Source organism: Astatotilapia calliptera, chromosome 2 (genome assembly GCF_964374335.1).
Source record: "Astatotilapia calliptera chromosome 2, fAstCal68.1, whole genome shotgun sequence".
NCBI lineage: Eukaryota > Metazoa > Chordata > Actinopteri > Cichliformes > Cichlidae > Astatotilapia > Astatotilapia calliptera.
The window spans coordinates 25,605,243-25,624,671 of NC_137423.1; the positions used below are offsets into that span (position 1 = coordinate 25,605,243).

Consider the following 19,429-nt stretch of genomic DNA (forward strand, 5'->3'; position numbering starts at 1 on the left):
AAACAATGTGACTATTTCCTCAGATGGAAACCGTAGCGGCCAGACCGTTTTCTACAAATGCCGCCACGTGAGATAGATTGTTAGCTCAACTATTGTAATACACCATCAATAATCTAGTCAAAGTTAAAAGCAGCATTCATGTTATATTGAGACTGTCGCTAATATTAAAATGGTACGGCGTGTATTTGCTATTCTATTTAAAAAAAAAAAACAATCCAAAAGGAAAAAAAAAAGACAACACTGAATTAAAAGATAAAAGCGTTACTGTAACATTGTTTAATTGTCATTTGATTTCTAGGTTCAACTGGCACTTCCCACATGGAGGGACAATGAATTCACATTTTGGCCGTGGAAATGCCATTTGTTATCGTTTGGCATTCCTAATAACAACAGAATTGTGGCCAGACAAAACCTTGGCAGTTAGCTAATGATATTATTTGGTCTCCATTAGGACCGCTAACATTCACAATACGAAGCTAATTTGCAGCTGACTGATGAGCTGGAAGTAAAACAGGTGCCTGTAAAGCTTAACAATGAACCCGAGAACAGATTTATCTATAAATGACAGGAAATGAATGAAGAATTAAAAGAACATCTTTAACAACAGACATATGTTCTTTTGCAAAGACAAAAATATAAGACAAATATGGTACACAGAAGTCAAGTAAAAAGAAAAAAGAAGATAAAAAGGCCCCAAACTAGCAATCCCATGTGCTTGAGGGATGCTCGGAGATAAACAACAACCTCTATCATTAAACCCTCTTTCTCTGTATAGCACACACTTACAATCCTTACTATTTCATGTCATACAATACACTCAAACAGATGATGCAATCACCATAGGGCGAATGGGGTAACTTTTGGCGTTGATCTAAATTCAACAGACACGGATGGAAAAATAAGATATGCTTTTAACTGGCGGAAGGAAACACATTTTTAGCCAGGCCCTGAGGTATAAGGGAAGGGAGCGGTCGAGGTGCACAAGTTCCATGTACAGAACAGGAAGGACACAAAACTGGAAATTAATGGCACTTTTTACATTTGAACTTGAACAGAAAACTCTTGAAGTGACTTAAATTTGCAGATATGACCGACCAGTGTTCAGTTCAGTCTCTCTTTTGTTTGTTTTTTTAGTGGTCATAAAAAAGGTCACAAAGGAGAAAAATGACACGCAGACGAATCCATGCGGCCAGCCAGTCATCGTCCTCTGGAGGAGAAGGAAGTGTGGGTGTGGGTGCGAGCTGACTTTAAGGGAAGATCTTCAGCCCCCTTGCGGAGCAGGACAAAGGCTCTGTGACAACATGTTGCTTGAGTTTTTTTTTTCTTTTTTTTTGAAAAAAGACGTTTTTCCTCATTTTGTTTTGTTTTTTTGCTGTTGTTGTCTTTTATCCATGGCTTCTGATCTCCGAGTTTTCTGGTGTCCTTGTGCAACTGCGTGCCTTAAATAAATTTCTCTAAAGAAAAAAAATAATAGAGGGGGAAAAAAAGTAGGCAGGACTCTCTTCTGTATATTTGGGTTAAAATCCCAGCTGAGTGGTAAACAAAGTTCTGACTGTTTGGTTTGTCTGTGAAATATATTTTCTTTTTCGAGCGTCACTCACACACATATCAGTGTGTGAGAGCATGTGTGTGTGTGTTGCTTAGCTCAGTGGCAAAAGTTGCCGGCTGTCCGCCTCAGCCGGACGGTGTGCTATGCGAGTTTGGTGCTGGGGCCGCCCCACTTCAATTCTCCTGTCACCAGTTGGCTTTGACAGCTCTGATGTCACTCACGAGGTTTTGAGCAAGGCAGATACCAAAAATCTAGAAGAAAATAAAAACATTTTTTAAAAAGGCCACACAGGATTTTAAGTCACCGGATTAAGGCAAAAAACAAACAAACAAAAAAACCAAACTACAGTTAAATGTTCTCAACACTAGATGGAAGCGAAGACATAAAATCAAAAAACTAGAACTATTGTTAGTTTTAATTAAAGGCCTCATTTGCGATACAGCAGGTTTCTTAGTGTGAGAAATCTCCAAACAACAGCTCATTACCTGTAAAAGTGCAATTCCAACAAAGACGCCGGCTACAATAATCAGGTTGTCTTGAAGCCACTTCTCAAACTGTCCCACGCAGCCCTTCGTATAGATAAACTTCTGCCGGTCCAACTCCTTTTTCACAAACATGAGCATAATTCAAGTGCATTAAAGTTTTGAGCGAGAAAACGTGTTTAATTTACAGCATATTGAATGATCTGCTCTCTGAGAGGAAGCTGGCATTGCTCATTATTTAAACAAAAACTGGTACTCTGCCCTATGACTAATGCTGGACACAAACACAAGATAGTGTTTTGCCCACTGACTCCATCACAGTTGATGAGGGCGTGAAGACCTCACGATAAGCTGAGTCACAGCCTAAGATTGCAACATGTCAGTGTTCTCAATTACGCTGACTATCAATGCAGTGTATTCTTTTCCACCAAGGACACTGGTGGACTGAACAGACAAAAGCTGTTTCCTGTTGCCTGACAGATGGCCATTTCTGCTTTTGGATCCAGCTGATGATGTACGTGCTTTACTCAGACACGAACATTTTTACAAAAAAACCAAAAACAGGTTTAATTAACGCTGCAACGAAACTAAAAAGGGGATAAGAATCGGTGCCGCTGTACAATTCATTCTTTGTTATCCTTCAGACAAGTCAACCAGGAAAATCTTTTGTTCTCTCCCAGAACTTGAAATCTAGTTTTAGACCAATGAGGTAGAGAGAGCCACTTTGCAGCCAAAAAAAATAGCAGGAAATGCAATGTTGTTATAGCTGTGGACTTCCTCTAAAGCTATTTCAGCCCTTTGCCTTTGTTGTGCTCCTGTCCTTGCCATACTTCCTGCTCTTCCTCTTTCCCACCCTGCTCCCCGCTCAGGTGCTGCACAGGAACTCTCTGCACATCCCTGATAGTTTCAGCAAAATGTCAATGGCCAGGGCGTTAGCGCACAGAAAATGAATTCATAGCAACTCAATGGCAGGTGGTTCACTGTACTGCAGCTCGCCTAGCAACAGCAATCTTTCTGACTGCAGTGCAGTGAGTTGTAACCACCACACCCACACACACACACACACACACACACAGAGGAAAAGGGAACGGACTGGCATAACCCACTGAGTCGCCAATTACAGAGTGTAGTAAGGCTGCTCTTGAGGCTATAACTGGAGCCTAATTATCCCTGTTAGAAGAACAATCTGTTATTAAGGCAAGAAGCATACAGACTAGTCTGTGTAAGCTACTTAACCCACTATGTTCTCTATATCTAACACCAGCCATCTGGTTTTACCTATAGTAGTTTTAAAGAGAGAATGCAGAGAATGCCATAAAATCTCACATTTAATTGGTTTTCCTTTGCATTTCAAACACAAATTCACTTTTTGATCGACTGACAATCAAGTCCAATACAAATGAACCCAACTGTCACTCTGCGTTCGACAACTTAGACCGTTTCAGTCAAACGGGTTTGCAGGCTGTCAGTCAATTCGCCCTCGGGAGTATTTCTCTCCAGCAGCATTGCATCATTTTAACCAAGATTTCTTTCTTCCTGCAGAACTCCACATTTGCAGCTGACTCTATCGTATGAGAACTGGTTAAGCGTTGCAATTTGTTGGGACTCTAAATTACAGATTTCCTTGATTTCCTTGTCTAAAGAGATCTACAGAAATAGAAGAGATACCAACCATTTGCTGCCGAACATCATAACCACACTGTGTGTTGATGACATCCTCCTGCAAAAAAACCAAACCAAATGGAGATTAAAATGGGATCCTCGACCACATTCATCCGTTACAATTTTACCTAAGGTCAGAAGGTTTGAAATAATGACTCTTTGCATGAGAGAAACTTCTTATGTTGACACACATGATGCATGGCTACAGAGTATTACACGAAACAAAAAGCTGATTATGGACAGTTGTTTGTGCTGCTGAAACGCGACTCACTGCAGGGTCTTTGATGCAGCATGAAAAGGGAACGCCACAGCGCTCCCTACTGGGATTCCTGTCAGTGCAGTTGAAGTAGATGTTCATGTTCCAGTCGTCAGGCCCGTGCGCTCCACAGCATGACCACTGGGACAAACAACAACAACAAGCAGAGATTAAACAGCTAACTCTAGTAAACACACAGATGTACCTTCTTTGATCTTGCCATCTGAGCCCTTAACAGGCTGGCTCAGGTCAGCCTAGGTTGTTAGCTTACTATGGCAGGTAATGACTACAAACAGTGAGATTCAAGTATGAACACAAAAGCCAATCTAATCGCCTTTAGGGTGCCTCATGACAGAACCTAGCGTTTACACACAGGAGCAAATGATCTCAACTGCTTCCTCCACATAATTGGATAGCCATTTGACCGAAATACAATCACATTAATCAGAAAAACCACTCCACATTTGCAGCAGCTGAGTCTCTTCATTCTTACCATAACGAGGCTGACTCATCATTTTCTGAGCTCACATGTACAGCCGCATTTCTAAGAAAGGGAGTAACTTCTTCCAGCAAAGAGACATGAACGATTTTAAGATAAGAGATACCATCGGTGGGGGTGAACTCACATATTCCTGGGCAAAGTCGATGAGATTCTGCAAGTCGATGTCATCGCGGTATGCCTTGACATTATTGTTGATGAAAAAGTTAAGCTGGTCTTTGATCCAGTCCTTAAAGACGAAGGCAAGGATCCCTGCAGTCAGCTCCAGGAAGAAGATCAAACCCAGGAACACAGAAAACTGAAAAGTACAAGTAAACACATGCAAACAGAAAACAATACACCTGTCACTTCAAGCAGGGAACAAGGAGCACCAAAGAAAATCCTGTGCCTTTCCCTGCTTCTGCTTAAAAATGAGTGTAAGAACAACTTTAATGTAATGTTCCTGTGCAGGTCAGTTTGTAGGGCCTGCCCTGATTTGCTAAGTGAGAGTGTGGCAATAAAAACTGCACTCCCACAGGTCCTATTGAATAATCCCTTTACAGTAAATGTAGGAGAAGATGCTGATGATAAATGCACAAAAGCCGCATTAGCTCCTCACGCTGATGCCTGATTTACTGCTGCTAATGGACATCTGCTGGAGTTAATAGCTACTCAGAATCGCAGGCAGCAACAAGGCGAGTTTGTCTCTGTCAGTCACAGGTTTTTATCAATAAAGCTGAACCCAAATAAATCCTGGTGGTGTTGTGGCTGAAGAAAGAACTGCCTAATACGCATACAAAAAAAAATAGGCTTCAGTGGATCAGTATACCTTTCTGATCATTAAACAGGATTTGGTTTACTGATGAGGTATGATGTGCCACACCATCATTCATAGCATTTGGCTCAGACGAGTCAAAGTGACACCTGCTACACAGATACCTTCAGCCCTGGTGTGAAGTGCAGATCTAAGGGGTGTGAAATAATTAAAACAGTGTCTGTGCACATAAAGCCTAGAGGTGGCTTACAAATTTAAGCAGTAAGGTGTTCTCTCTGAGCGCTCCGATACATCCAGCAAAGCCCAGAATGAACATGACCCCTCCGACGACGATGAAGAGCCATACAGGGTCAAAGCCCCCTAAATCTGTGATGGATGACAGATTGGACAGCACGCCCTGAGGGGGAAGACAAAAAGAGTGGTTAAAATTCAGACCATAATATTTCCAAAATCAATCCTTACCATCCCCATGACAAGGTCTCAGTAAAAATTCTCCTTTTACAAAAACACAGTTAACCTTGAGAAGAGCCTGTGATGTCAAAGAGAAAAAGTGAGATTTAACTAATGTCACAGCCTGCTGGGCCCCGTTCACAGATGCAGACTTGTAGCAGGGAAATTTAATAAACTGAAATACTGTTATTCCATTACATTCTTATATATCAATGTGATGTTTTCAAAATAAAATAAAGAACCTCGCTGAGGTTTTGTTATCAGTTTAAATGCAACATGCACTCACTCTATGGCATTTTTGTGACAAAATTATAAAACAAGTAACTTCTCACAAGAGGCAAACTTCAAAGCCTCCTGAAAATACAGAGACATTTGCCCTTCCACTCTCCTCTCTGAAAGCCACAGTGTGACCACCATCTTATTTTGTCAGCCTCTGCGTTCTTAGAATTATTTACAACAAGACAGACTTCACATGTAATCATTCCCAATTCTTAACTATATTGTATATTGCAACTTTGATGCAATAAATTTGATCTTAGGCTGAATTTTCCAAAATTTTCAATTAAATGATTAGTGTCTAATCTTTATGATAGTTTCATTTTAATGGAGGTAGATAGAATATTATCCAAAATTCGAGAAAAAACACATTACATAAAGTTTGCATTACATATGAAATTATTCATGTCATTGAGTGAAACAAGTATTTCATCCTCTGCAAACCAGCCAGAATTCTGGCTCCCACGAGTGTGTGTTGGCACAGAGCCAATCAATCAATCAGTCAAGGATAGTCCTGATCTCAGCCTATTAAGCGTAAAAAGCGTACAAAGCACACCTGTCCAGCCTCTCCACCACCAAGGGCGAGACCAAAGAGCTGTCAAAGTCTGTCAGGGACAAAGTGTAGACCTGCACAAGGCTGGAATGGGCTACGACACCATCACCAAGAAACTTGGTGAGAATGTAACAACTGTTGGTGCGATTATTCCGAAATGAAAGAAATAGAAAATGAACATAAATCACCCTCAGTCTGGGGCTCAGTGCAATGAGAAAAATCTTACCACTGTGCTTGCCAACTGAAGTTTCTCCACCAAGTACTATGTCATGTTTTGCTTGGAGATCAAATACCTATCTCACTCAAAGCCTTGCAAATCAATTTATAACTGTAAATGTGGATTTTTTCCCCTACATTTTTGGTTTATATTCTGGCTGTCTTTATTAAAATCGATCGTGGCTCAAGAGTTGGGTGTTCGTCTTGTAATCGGAAGGTTGCCGGTTCAAGCCCAGTCTCGGTAGTTGTGTCCTTGGGCAAGACACTTCACCTACCGCCTACTGGTGTTGGCCAGAGGGGCCGATGGCGCGATACGGCAGCCTCGCCTCTGTCAGTCTGCCCCAGGGCTGCTGTGGCTACAACTGTAGCTTGCCTTCACCAGTGTATGAATGTGAGAGTGAACGAATAGTGGTATTGTAAAGCGCTTTGAGGGGTCCCGAAAAGCGCTATATAAATGCAATCCATTATTATTATTATTATTAAAATGAAAAATAGAGACAGTTTATTTCTTTGGAAGTGAGCAAACATCACACAAATCCAGCAGGAAATGAAATTAGTATTTCTTCCGCAGTAACAGTGGGCGTCGTTATTGTTTCTGGATAGCACACTAAAGAAGGTACTTTGCAAAAGCTCCATAAAAACGAGTTCAAGCTTGTTTTATTAACATATTTTTGTACAACCCTGATCCCTGCTATATTTTTCAGTTATTTTGAAAAAGGAAACCACTATGTGTATCCACTCTCAGTCTGACATCCTGTTTGCTTGTCATATATTGTAGTGAACATGCCCAACACTTGCAGCTAAAGTCGAGACAGCTCTCGTACTGAGTTAATCTCCCTCTGCATTGAGCAAGGACAAAACTGTAGGATGAAGGCAATGCTGGATGCTCATGTTTTTATGGCACTGCTGCAGAATAAACTGCACGCATTTAAATTTTAGCAGGAGGCCCTGAAACAATAATGTAGTCTGGCTGTGCACAGCAGGCTTGAAACTAATCATCTTAGTCACTGAGACCCAAACTCACCATTACGACTTTCCAGCAACCACTATTCATCATTCACCCTAATCCCTTTAAATTATTCACGCTGCTCCACAAAGGTACTCCAGCGCAGGCCGATTTGCACAGAGTTCATGACCAGACGTTACTAATCAGTACATGGTTCCACGCTTGTGCTGCGATTTCTTGCTAATTAATGAACAAATTGACTGGTAACTCCTCTGAAAGAAGTTTTGAACGTAGCCATGACTCACTGCACATGAGAGGTTAATGGCAACACCTGATCTTTGTAGCCTGTCCAGCGTTGACAATAAACAGCGAACCAGTTCCTGCGCAAATATACGATCCAATTTATCGTGCAACAGGCTTTCATACGAGACGAAGCACAAGGCATTCAAATCCTGGTAGCTGTAAGTCAAATGAGTGTGTCATTTGGACCCTATGGCTCCTTATTTGCAGCCACAGCCATTTAAAGCTCCAATCACCGGAAAAACAATTTAACCATTAGCTCGATATTGGTTCAACAAAACTTAGTTACACATCACACTGGAGCTGCAGCAGTGAGCATAATTCATATCCTGAGACGTGTTTACCAGGAACATTATGAGGTTATATGCCTTTAAGTGCTACAAAGTGTTACAGGAATAGAGCTTCTATTTTCCACGCCACTCTTCTCAAAAGCTCTGTTTACATCCAAACTCCATCCGATGAATTATACTTCCAGCTTATTACAGCTAGGATATCTGGAAGAATTTTAGCTATGTGGTAACCCGTAGCCAGCGTGTTTGTGTGCATGTGTTTATACATACCTTCTCCGCCCATGCCCACAAGCCTATACCCAAGAATGCAGCTCCTAGTAACTGTAAAACAAAGCACAGAGATGCGGCAGTGAGACGGGAGGCAACTGATACAAACTGAAGCAGTTTATTACAGATGATACGGTTGTTATTGTAGCAAGACCGGGAATGGTTTGGGAGTGGTGTGGATTACACTGGTGTCCCCCTGGCAACATATGTAAACAGCAGAACTGCTTGAGTTTTACTGTGGTAATTAAAAATCTAGTTCATCTTTTGTCATCCACTGCATCCTTTCTAACAATATTCACATAAGAACAAAGGGATCTCTCATTTTTAATTATCAGTGCACTTAAAAAAACAGAGAGAATCACATAGGAAAGAGACCAATAAAAGAAAAACTGATTTTAGGAGCTTTTAAATAAAGTGAATTCTTCAAAGATTAAATCACAGAGATATTACACTGAGCTGCTGTAAGGGTTAAAGAAAATCCGTCCAATATTAGTCAATATTAGGACGAGTTTAAGGCTCACTGCTTCAACTTGACTGAAAGCCAAGTGGCTGTGTTACTAGCCCACGGTGTCTAAAGATGTAAAAATGACACAAAAACAACAGAATAGCAACAGGATGAGAAAAATCACCGGTTTCTGGTGTTTACACGTAGAAATGTTACTGTCTAATCAGCTGCTTAGCTGCTACAAAATGGCATTCATAAGAGTTTTAGGATGTCGATGGAGAGAGCTGGGGGCAAACTCTAATGGTAATGCCTGAAATATAATAGCTTCATTGAAATTGTGTTAAATCATTTGTTGGGAAGCTGATTAAATCGCGAGAAGCAGGTAAACTAATGGCAGCCCATTAGCACACACCTAACAAGATCAACGTGACAGTCTTGCAAACAACAACAGCAGTCAGCAGTTGGATTGGGGGGGCTGCCTTGACCTGGTAGTTATATAAGCGTCTGTAGCGAAGGGTGTGGTAGATTCAACTGGAAAGTGACAAGCAGGAAGAGTCAGTGTATGCAGGCAGACATCAGAAGAGATTAGACTGACAGAGTGGGAGTATTACAGCACTTAGCCTTTGACTTCAAGTTTTTCATGCAGATTAAAGAAGCTGAAAACCGTGACAAAGGAAACCACTTGCGTCTTGCGGCATGAAATGCACAGCAACACAATGCATCAGAGTCGCCAGACAACATGGATAACTACTAGTTCACTTATTCAAAATAAGGACATTTGTACAAGGCTGCTTTCATTTTTCTATATTTGAATGTTAATAACCAATTTGGGGCACTGAACTACTTAAGCAGCTTTGTCAAGCTTGGCTTCAACCCTAAAATGGAATCTATGGAAGCTTTCATTCATTTTGCTTCTCTACTTCAATGCTGATCAATATTTTTAGGCAAAAAAGAAGACATTTTAGCATCAATACAACAGTTTTATTATCCGAGTCTGAACAGCATATAGGACCAGAGCAGAAAAAGGCAAGCATATGACTCAGGTGTGCAAAAATTCCAATCAGTTTCACATCATTGTTTTGCAAAGTGCAACCTTAGCACGCTTTGACGCACTGATGAAAGAAACTGAAAAGCTTGGAGGCAAAGCAATTCAATAGACTGGACATTTTGGAGCCTGCTCTCAGTTTCCACCTCTAGTGACTACACCCAGAAGAAGCCTTGCTCATAAGTGCTCTGTTTTCCAGTTCTTTTCCATGGTTCAGGAGTTTATTTTAAAAAAAATAACCTTTTCTTGGATATGATAATGGTTCCTGTAGGTCCCTACACTACACCGCTTTACCACAGTTGTGCACCAACACAAAAAGAGCAGTACACAATCTATCCAGGAATCTCATCAGTAGTAGCTTGTTTGCCTGTCCTCCCAACAGAATAGTGAACTTGTAGTCAGCCTCAAAAGCCAGGGCAGGAAAAGGAAAAGAAAAAACCCCCCAAAAAAACCATACTGTTTTTGCCAATTTTCAATGAACCCATCGCCATGTTTTTAGAAATCTAAATAAAGTTAGGAGTCAGAAAATTTACCTAATCTTTGGCACGCAGCTTTAAACCACACCAAAATCATTGTAATTCAATTATGCAGTAAGAAACAAGCTGAATGGTAAGCTGTGGCATTTTTCCAGTTCTGCTAATGGAAACATTTTTATCTGAGAGGGTCAAGCGGGACATGCTCAGTCCAGCTACTGCTTTCGCAATATTCCGCTTAATCAGGAAGAGTTCATGCCAGTAAACACACAAAACCAGATATTTTCACGGAAATGCATTTAGTTGGCTCATCAGACCTTGGAAACCACAACACATTCTGAGTAACAGTGAAAAACATTACTTGTTTACAAGAGAACTCCATATCACTTTTAGGCTGCATTTGGTAACAGTACCAGTACCCAGAGTTACACACCACAAACATTTATCTACACACAGAGAGGTACACCACACAGGCTTTTAAAATAACTAAATGTCCAAAACCCGATACAGACACCAACATTTTTCGCCCCTTTCAATCGAAGTGTTTGTTGTTATTTCACTAGGGATGTCACTCTGCCTCCTCACTGGATAATATCAAATAACTTGCCAAGCATCCTGGTATTATTTTGGTGAGCATAGTATTAAAATTTTCAATCTTGCATCTTTAAGCTCATCCAGTCTTTTTGATTTCACCTAAGAAATCTAACAAACCAACCCCATCAGTCGATACCAAGGAAGCCTTTAGTACATAATCAAAACATCTCCCATCTAGATTCTGCAAGTCATTTTTAACCTCCTAGGACCTGGCGTTCACACACGTGGACATCACATTTTGGGTTGTCTAGACCTAAAAACACTAAATTTTTCTCTACAAGGGCCTGATATCCACTTACGAGGACATTCTACTGCCACTGTTCTATCAAAATTTAAAACGAATGTCCTTATATGTGGATCTTATACTTGTCAGAAACAAAAATCAGGTAAAAAAAATAAAATAAAATCTGTCAATTCTTTGTTTTTACATTCATGAGGTCCTAATATGCCCAAATATCAAAGAGATATTAAAAATGCATGCCATGGAAGAGCTCGGGTTTTAGGAGGTTAAACGCACCCCACTCGTTCTTGCAGTCCTCTGCAACCAGCCTAGCTTCTGCTCGTCTAGGCAGTAGAAGCTAGGCATTTAAGAAAAACTAACAGGTGATCACATTCATCCTTATTCTTGCTTCGCTGCATTGTCTTCAACTGGATTTTAAAATTCCGTTGAAGACTATTTTAAATGTTTAGTGACATACAAAGCCTTGCTGAGACCTTATTCCATCAGTCAACTTCTCTGACCATATTTTGATTTATTTATTTGACATGTTTTTTAATTCATTACATCACTGAAATGTGAAAGAAAAGAAAAAAAACTGATGTGGCAAATACATGATGCAAAATCTGTTCCACTACCAAAACGTCTGGCTACGACTGTGTATGTGTGTGTATTAGGGCTGCCACGATTACGTCGACTATTAAAATCGTCGACGACTAATTTAATAGTCGACGCGTCGTTTGAAGCTTTGTAAGATCCCAAAAGATGCAGGAACACCATGCAGACACCACAAAAGTATTTTGTGATGTCTGGATGGTGTTTGGTTATAGAACCAATTTTATTATTATTTTTATTTCCGTTCAAGAAATAAATCATTGTTTCCCACATCAGGTTGTATTTCCTCCTGCCACAGCTTGAAGTGGCACTGAAGACAGTGTTAAAGAGACATCTATGCCTGGTACTAATTTATTCTTGGGGGCGGGGGGGGGGGGGGGGGGGGGGGTCTGTGAACTGTTATTTTATACTTTATAAAGTTAATGTAAGTTTCAGACGGGATGGATTCCTGAAATTTCTAATTTCTACTGAATGTGTTGTTTTGTTTGTTTTTTAATCTATTGCGGAGATTTGACAGGACAGATCAACTAAACAGTATTGGGAAATATTTACCGTGATAACTGGCAGTATGTGTTTGTGCTCTGTGCTTTTTGGAACCTTATCTGTAAATCAAACTTCCCTTTAAAGACCAGTACATTTTAGACTGAACTTACTGAAAGAATACACAACACAAAAAGAACAAACTGTCTTTGTATAGTGCTTGCGTAACATCCTTATTTTGACTAACTTTTCTCACAACCTGAATCAAATTCAGGTGAGCTTGTGGCAATAGAATTAGATATGTGAGACAAATCTCTAAATACCACTCTCTGTGGCAAAACGTCCTTCACCTTATTAAGAAACTCCTTAAGCAAGACAGCTGGCTTTGGGACTTTGTTGATCAGGTGCTTTGATGAAGGAAACCTGCTACCTTTTCCCCAGTAAAGGTTTTAACAGAGAGGACAGGAACAGCGCTGCAGTTCTGGACGGTAGAAACATGTTTTCTTTCACTCAACCTGAGCTCACCATCTGCTGTTGTTGTGTTATCAGTGTTTTTGTTTAAAGTCTGTTTTTAGTCGCAAATGTGGGTTAAACCCTTGCGTCTGTTTGTCCATGGTGACAGTAGTGTGTTACAGAGCCGTGTGCTAAATGAAACGCCGACGCAAAGAATTTCTGTCGAAAACTTTTCTTTTACAATCGAATTATTTGAAATACTCAATAAATCGTTACAGCACTAATCTCTTTGTACAACACAACAATGTACGAGTCACCACCTTTGGTTTTTTAACAATATGTTATTAAAACACTCAGGATCTGTTCATTTAAATCTCACCCGCATGGATAATGCATTTCTTTTGCTTTTGATTAATTTGATCATTCTGTCAAACCTATGTATTTTACCAGAAACTAATTAAATAAAGTCTGAATCTAGATGTCTCTTTATTTGCATTATTATTCAAATCAAGGTTCCTTCGGTGTCAAGTGCTGCTTGTAAAATATGTCCTTCCCAGAGCGAGGGTTTTCTCTCCATGTGGACTAAGAGATTATCAACACTTGAAAAGATGCCTCCCTAAGCCAGCTGATCCCATTAACCTCTACTAACTGTCAGACAAATCAAGCTCCCCACTCCTGCACACGCATGCACACATACACACACAGGATATAGTGTGAATCCCCTTTCCATGACTCCCTAAAAAAATGAATATTTAATGAGGGGGATAGTGTGACACCGTGATTCTCAATCTCAGCAGCAATGTCAACAGGGTGAGCAAATTGTTAAGCTCCTTACATTCCACAACATATATCTTTACTACTAATACTAATACTTTCATTTTGCATCACATGGCTACAAAATATATATACTATTTTTGCAGTTTAATTCTTTACATCAAAACTTAATTCGAACGTCCAAAGAAAATAAACATTAAAGATTCAACACCAGATTCTGAGACAGAATGAATGAATAGAAAAAAGGAAGAAATATCACTAAGCGCACTCTGACACCATGTGTTGGTAGAAGTAGAAAATAGGAAATGTAGCACAAACGACAAAACAGGAGGACGGCAGAAAATGGAAACAGACATTTAAAAAAAATATGATAGCATTTCACAGAAAACAAACCTAAATGTAGACTATGCAAAGCGGCGCTTTCCTTTCACGAACGTACCCCGAGCTGTGATGTCAACTCTGAACGGGTCAATTTTAGAGAGTTAAGTTTATGTTAATAATGTTTATGTTAGATGACCTCTCAGAAACTCCTCAGGATGATACTTGCTAAAGAAACACCATTTCAGTTTTGTTAGCTAATGAGTGAAATGTGATAGTAACCCATTAAACAGGAGTAGCTACACTGTCTCCTAGTCTTTTATTTTTTCCTCACTCTAATATTAGCATTTATTCTACTAAACCTCTTCCACCTTACATTAGGTAGTTATTCTTTGGGTTATAAAGTTTCATTTGCATTGAACACTACACTGTCTGAGAAACTTTGATATACAACTACAGTGATTGGTAACTGTCTTTTCTAATTTTGTTTTGTTCTGTTTTACTAGTATTAAGCACAGGCGTATAGATGAGTTGGTTTTAAAAGGGGGCTCTTGCACCTCTCAAATGGCTGAAGTCATGACAGAGAGGATGTCTAGTTATCAGCATCTCAAAGACAAGAGCAAGCCTCATTCCAGAGCACATCCACTGCAATCATGAAGTCATAAACTGAATCATCTGTAAACTTTGCAAACTTATTATTTTGGACTGGAAAAGAAAATCTTTTTGATTTCTTTTAAATATTTATTTGAGTTTGTGGGCAGAAGCCATTTTTAGTTTTCTATTAGCACGTCTTTTGTTTAAATACTGCTGGCACTTTTATTTCGTATTACATAACATTTTTATTTTTTTCATTTTTATTCTGACGGTCCTGTTGAGTAGTGTTAAGAACAGTGTTGGTCAAGTTACTTGGGGAAGTAATCAGTAACTAATTACTGATTACTTCCCCAAAAAAGTAATCCCGTTACTTTACTGATTATTCATTTTCAAAAGTAATTAATTACTTAGTTACTTTTTAAAAACACGATTTACAACCTGAAGAGGTGATAAAGCGATAGATCTTTCAGCCCAATTCTACTTTTTCTACATAATCCATCATACAAAATGTAATCAAATGGAAAATTATCTTTTTTTTAACTTGTTTTATCAGTTTTAATCTTTTAACTTTATGCATCAAGCAGAAATTTAATTATATGCAACATTCTCTGACTGGAATAAATTAGTTTAACATTTAAACCTATTTTCTGCACATTCCAGCACATAAAATAAAATATTTTTTGTGTTTACACTCAGTCTTTCAAATAGATGCAAGTAAAACACAGCAGAAAATAAATAAAGTCAAAGACTCAGCGGTCCTTTTGCTCTATTTTCACCTGTAAAGCAGGAGTAGAGTAGGCGGAGGTTTACGCTGGTGCAGGTGTGCTGCGGTCAGTTGAAGAATCCGCGAGTTTCTCTGTGAATTTCCCATTACGTCGTTGCGCACTCGGTGCTTGTTTAGGGGTTTTGTTCGCTGTAAAAAGAAGTTTTCTTCCCACGCACAACGGACACTAATGTAATTGCAAAGCTGTCTGACAAATTTATTTACATATTGTGTTCAGTGATTAAGGCTACATATCAATTCAAAATGATCAATAAGAGATAAAGGCAGAAGTGGCATAATATATCATATAACTGATCAGCTGCCATGTCGCCATTTTAAGGTAGAGTCACTGAAACGGCCTGATATGAGAAATGCTGAAAATAAGGTAGCTTATCAACATTTATTCCTTCATTTCATAAATACTGAGAAAATCTGACTGTCCTCTGTGCCAAAGGTAAGGCAATAAAAAGTCTTGCTCTCCTTAAATGCTATCAGTAATGCAATCAACATTGCAATAACTAGACAAGTTTATCCATGACTAAGTCACAGAGCATGTCTCCGAATAGCGTCACACCTGGTTGTTTACAGGTATGCTCCAGAGCTGTAATCATGCAGCTTGCCTTTTGGTGCCAAATGTGAAAAGACAGAGCTGTAGCTGGCTAATAACACTCTCCCTTGCATTCAACCAACTCAGCAACTTGGTTACAGCTTAACAAGCTCTTAATTACAGCGTGCAGAGCTCCCAAACATTTCAGCAGCTCAGGCAGAAAACGTGATTAATTAATTGGATGTGGGGAATGTGTCTATTCTAAGGATGAGAGAAGGTGTGTTGTTCTTGGGTGAGAATGCCTGGCTGTCAACAGCAAGCCTGGGTACTGCGAAACCTCACACCAAAAGCAAGTATTGTTCCATTTTGTTCACAATATTTATGGCCTTACAAGCATTTTGTCTCAATTTAGGCAGCCCTTTCAAGCCTGACAAGATCACTAGAGGAAAGACAAATGGGTTGATTTGTGGAGTATAAACCCCATCTCTTTCTATTTCAGCAATGCACTGGCTTGTCTGTCAAATCCAGTTCTGCAGCACACAGACAAGAGTAGAACATCTTCTAGTGATTATTAACGGAAACAGCCAGCGAGCTGGAACTTGTTCCACTGTTTTACAGAGAATTCAGACACATGACTGTTAGCTTGGCCTAACTGTCAAACACTGCAAAAGAACACAATGAGTCAGATACAATGCTGAAAGCCCATGACTCAATATTTCCTTGTTGATTGCTCATTCAGATGAAACTACAATAAACTCTGTATTTATGTCGATAATAGTAGCCTCTGTATCTACAAATATCATGTTCATGGAAATATGTGGCAGGTATGGTGCACTCATATTTGTTTTTGAAGGAAAAGTGTTGCGGAATGAGGAAGCGATAAGGAAAGTTTGAGCAATGCCAGAAAAGGCAGATATACATGAAGTCCGTGTTCCTTGTGAGTCTGATAGAGCAACCGTATGATGGGAGAAAACACAGACTTACAAGCCCCCCTCCCAGCCTTTGTTCTCACCATTACTCTTTGTGCATTTGTGGGTGTGTGAGCGAAGACAAACAATGCTGTCCCGCACAGTCTGGGTGCTATAGTATAGAGTGAAAGAAAGCATGGAAAGGGGAGGGTTGGGTGGTATTCAGACTGTATGGCCTTTTCCTTTAAACTGTGTGTGGGAAGACCTCCTGGGGCAGACAGACACGCCATTCCTTCACCCACAGACATTATATTATACCAGCCCACAGAGGCGATGCAGATGAGTGAGGAGGGAGGTGTGGGCAAGACTGAACAGAGAAACTTTTCAGAGACGGGATAAAGATGGAGGGAGGGGTATTGTAAAGTAGACGTGCAACCACTTGCCACTGCCCCATCAGTTCTGGTGAGAATTATGCTATTGCTCAGCTCAACTAGGAGCAGAAACTATTATGAAAGAAAATTGCTCCTTTATTTTTCTTTACTAAACTTTACATTTAAATTGAGAAGTTACATTTATAAGTAATCTGTCTCTGATGGCCAAAAGTTTCTAAATGGAAAACTGTAAAGTTTACAAGTAATAAGCAGAGGCACGCAAAAAAAAAAAAAAATCTAAATCCTAAATAAATGGAGTGTGTAGCTGACATTTTAGGGCATGAACACTGTCCTACATTAAACAAATAATTTCCTCCTCATTTACAACAATCTACTTCTGTGCATGACAACACACTTAAACATCAACAACACCGCATAGATGGATGGGGAAAAAACGTGACTTTCATTAAAATCAAGTGACTCAGGAAAAAACAAACAAAAAAATATATACTAGATGGAGCTCAGCGATCAACTTCCATTGGCCAACTGCAACTGTGCTAACGTTCCCGACGTTTACACGAATGTGCACTTCAAGTTATCACTAGTTACGTGAAATTTCTAATAAAAACAAAAGGAATGAGTAACAACATTGTGTTTACTTACCCAGAATACAATGTTGAATCCAAATAAAACGTATTTCACACAGCAGCTGACTTCGGCTCCTTTAAAATGACGGTGTTTTCTACTCATTCTTCCACGGAAAGTGGTGGCTAACTGACGAGCTAGGCAACTACTATGACTGATAATCAACCAAAGCTACAGTTCTTAAACAACTGAATACAAGGTTAGCTGGCTCCATCAGCTAAGCAAACCCCGCGTTAAGTCTTCCGGGTTGGTTAAAACTCAGACATATGTGGCTAAACTGTCTTTAACTCGCTTTGACTATTAGCTTGCTAGGCCAGCTAGCTCGCAACTTCTATAGTTAGCATTGGCTGCTAACAACAACAAATCCAGGAGCACTTCAACTAAGGCACACAGATGCGGCTCTGCAGCTCCGTCGACATTCAAGTTGCCTGGTGTTTACGTCGCTTCGCTTGCCGGATGATCGAGATGGCGGTACTTCAGCTACACTTCCCTAATGTTATCTGTGTCGCTGCATCGCCGCTTGTGAGTCTTCATCCTTGTTGTTTTGTGCTGTAAAACAAGCCCCTGCTGTCAAACGGGAAAACCACTGCGCTGGCTTTCGCCCTTTTCGCTTCAAGAGCGGCCTCTTGTGTCTCAGCCTAGCTTGACCACACAGAGAATAAGCACTGTATGTACGAGGTTGCTTCATTAAAAGCTGCAATAGGAAGTGGCCAGGTTTATAGTGTGAGTTCAAATTGAAGGAGTGCACAGTAATAAAAAAAAAACAAAAAACGGGACAGGACAGTATGAGTAATGATATTAACAATCATGTATAATGATTAATAATTAGCTAGATTCTAGCTCATTATTTACACCTTTGCCTACACCTGCCACGACGCATTAAAATATCTGCAGTGAGAAAGGTCGATTAAGAATGACACTCTAATAAACTGGGGTACTCAAGCGCAATTATATATTCATAATTTCAGCCATAATGTTCTGGCATGACAGGCTGAGTAATTTCACTCCTTTAAGTAAGTCAGTGAAGGAGAAATATAGATAACTGCAGAATATTGTGAAAATGTTGTGAAACGTGATCAAATGAAAAAGGAAGTGAACAATCTGTTCTGAACAACTTTGCCTCATTTGAACTTCTGTCTGGAGTCCTACAGATGGCAGTCTATGATCCTGCGATAAATGCATTTCCTTTTCACCTCTGGGTGCTCCACTCTGGGGCATGCCAACCTTCTAACTATTGCCAGAAATGTGTATTATGTTGTACTGACAGTAAACACAGCATAAAACTGTAAAACCAAACAGTATTAGCCTGCATTAGCTATTAGCTACATGTAATATTTTCATCCGGTACTCTACTTTTTCTCAATATGGCATAAACCCGCACCTAATAACAAGACAAAGACATATTATGAAATTACAAATACACTGTCCACATTGTCATATAATTTTAAAGGAGCAGCTGTTAAAGGGCCTTAATGTTGTAGTGATACATTTAATAGTACATTTATTGGCTGATAAAGTTTTATTGATTATAGAATAAAAACACTAACTTAACATTGTAAATGCGGATATGTTACTACTTATCTTCCGTGACCAGCTTCACATTTTATTTAGATACATCATAGCTAGGGAAATGTTATGCCACTGATGAACAATGGCTGTAAGGTCAGTTTCTTGATCATTAATATGT

At 39.6% G+C, this 19,429-nt stretch overlaps 1 protein-coding gene across 1 annotated transcript; it reads right to left on the reverse strand.

Moving 5' to 3' along the window:
- Nucleotides 1-245: 245 nt before the first annotated feature.
- Nucleotides 246-18,321, reverse strand: tspan17 (tetraspanin 17). The gene is made up of 8 exons (XM_026189610.2): nt 17,761-18,321; nt 8,504-8,554; nt 5,453-5,599; nt 4,576-4,746; nt 3,965-4,090; nt 3,704-3,751; nt 2,035-2,151; nt 246-1,800 (listed from the first exon to the last, which is right to left on the reverse strand). Exons 1-8 carry the CDS (start codon nt 17,845-17,847, stop codon nt 1,735-1,737), a joined length of 813 nt encoding a protein of 270 aa, XP_026045395.1. The 5' UTR covers nt 17,848-18,321; the 3' UTR covers nt 246-1,734.
- Nucleotides 18,322-19,429: the final 1,108 nt, after the last annotated feature.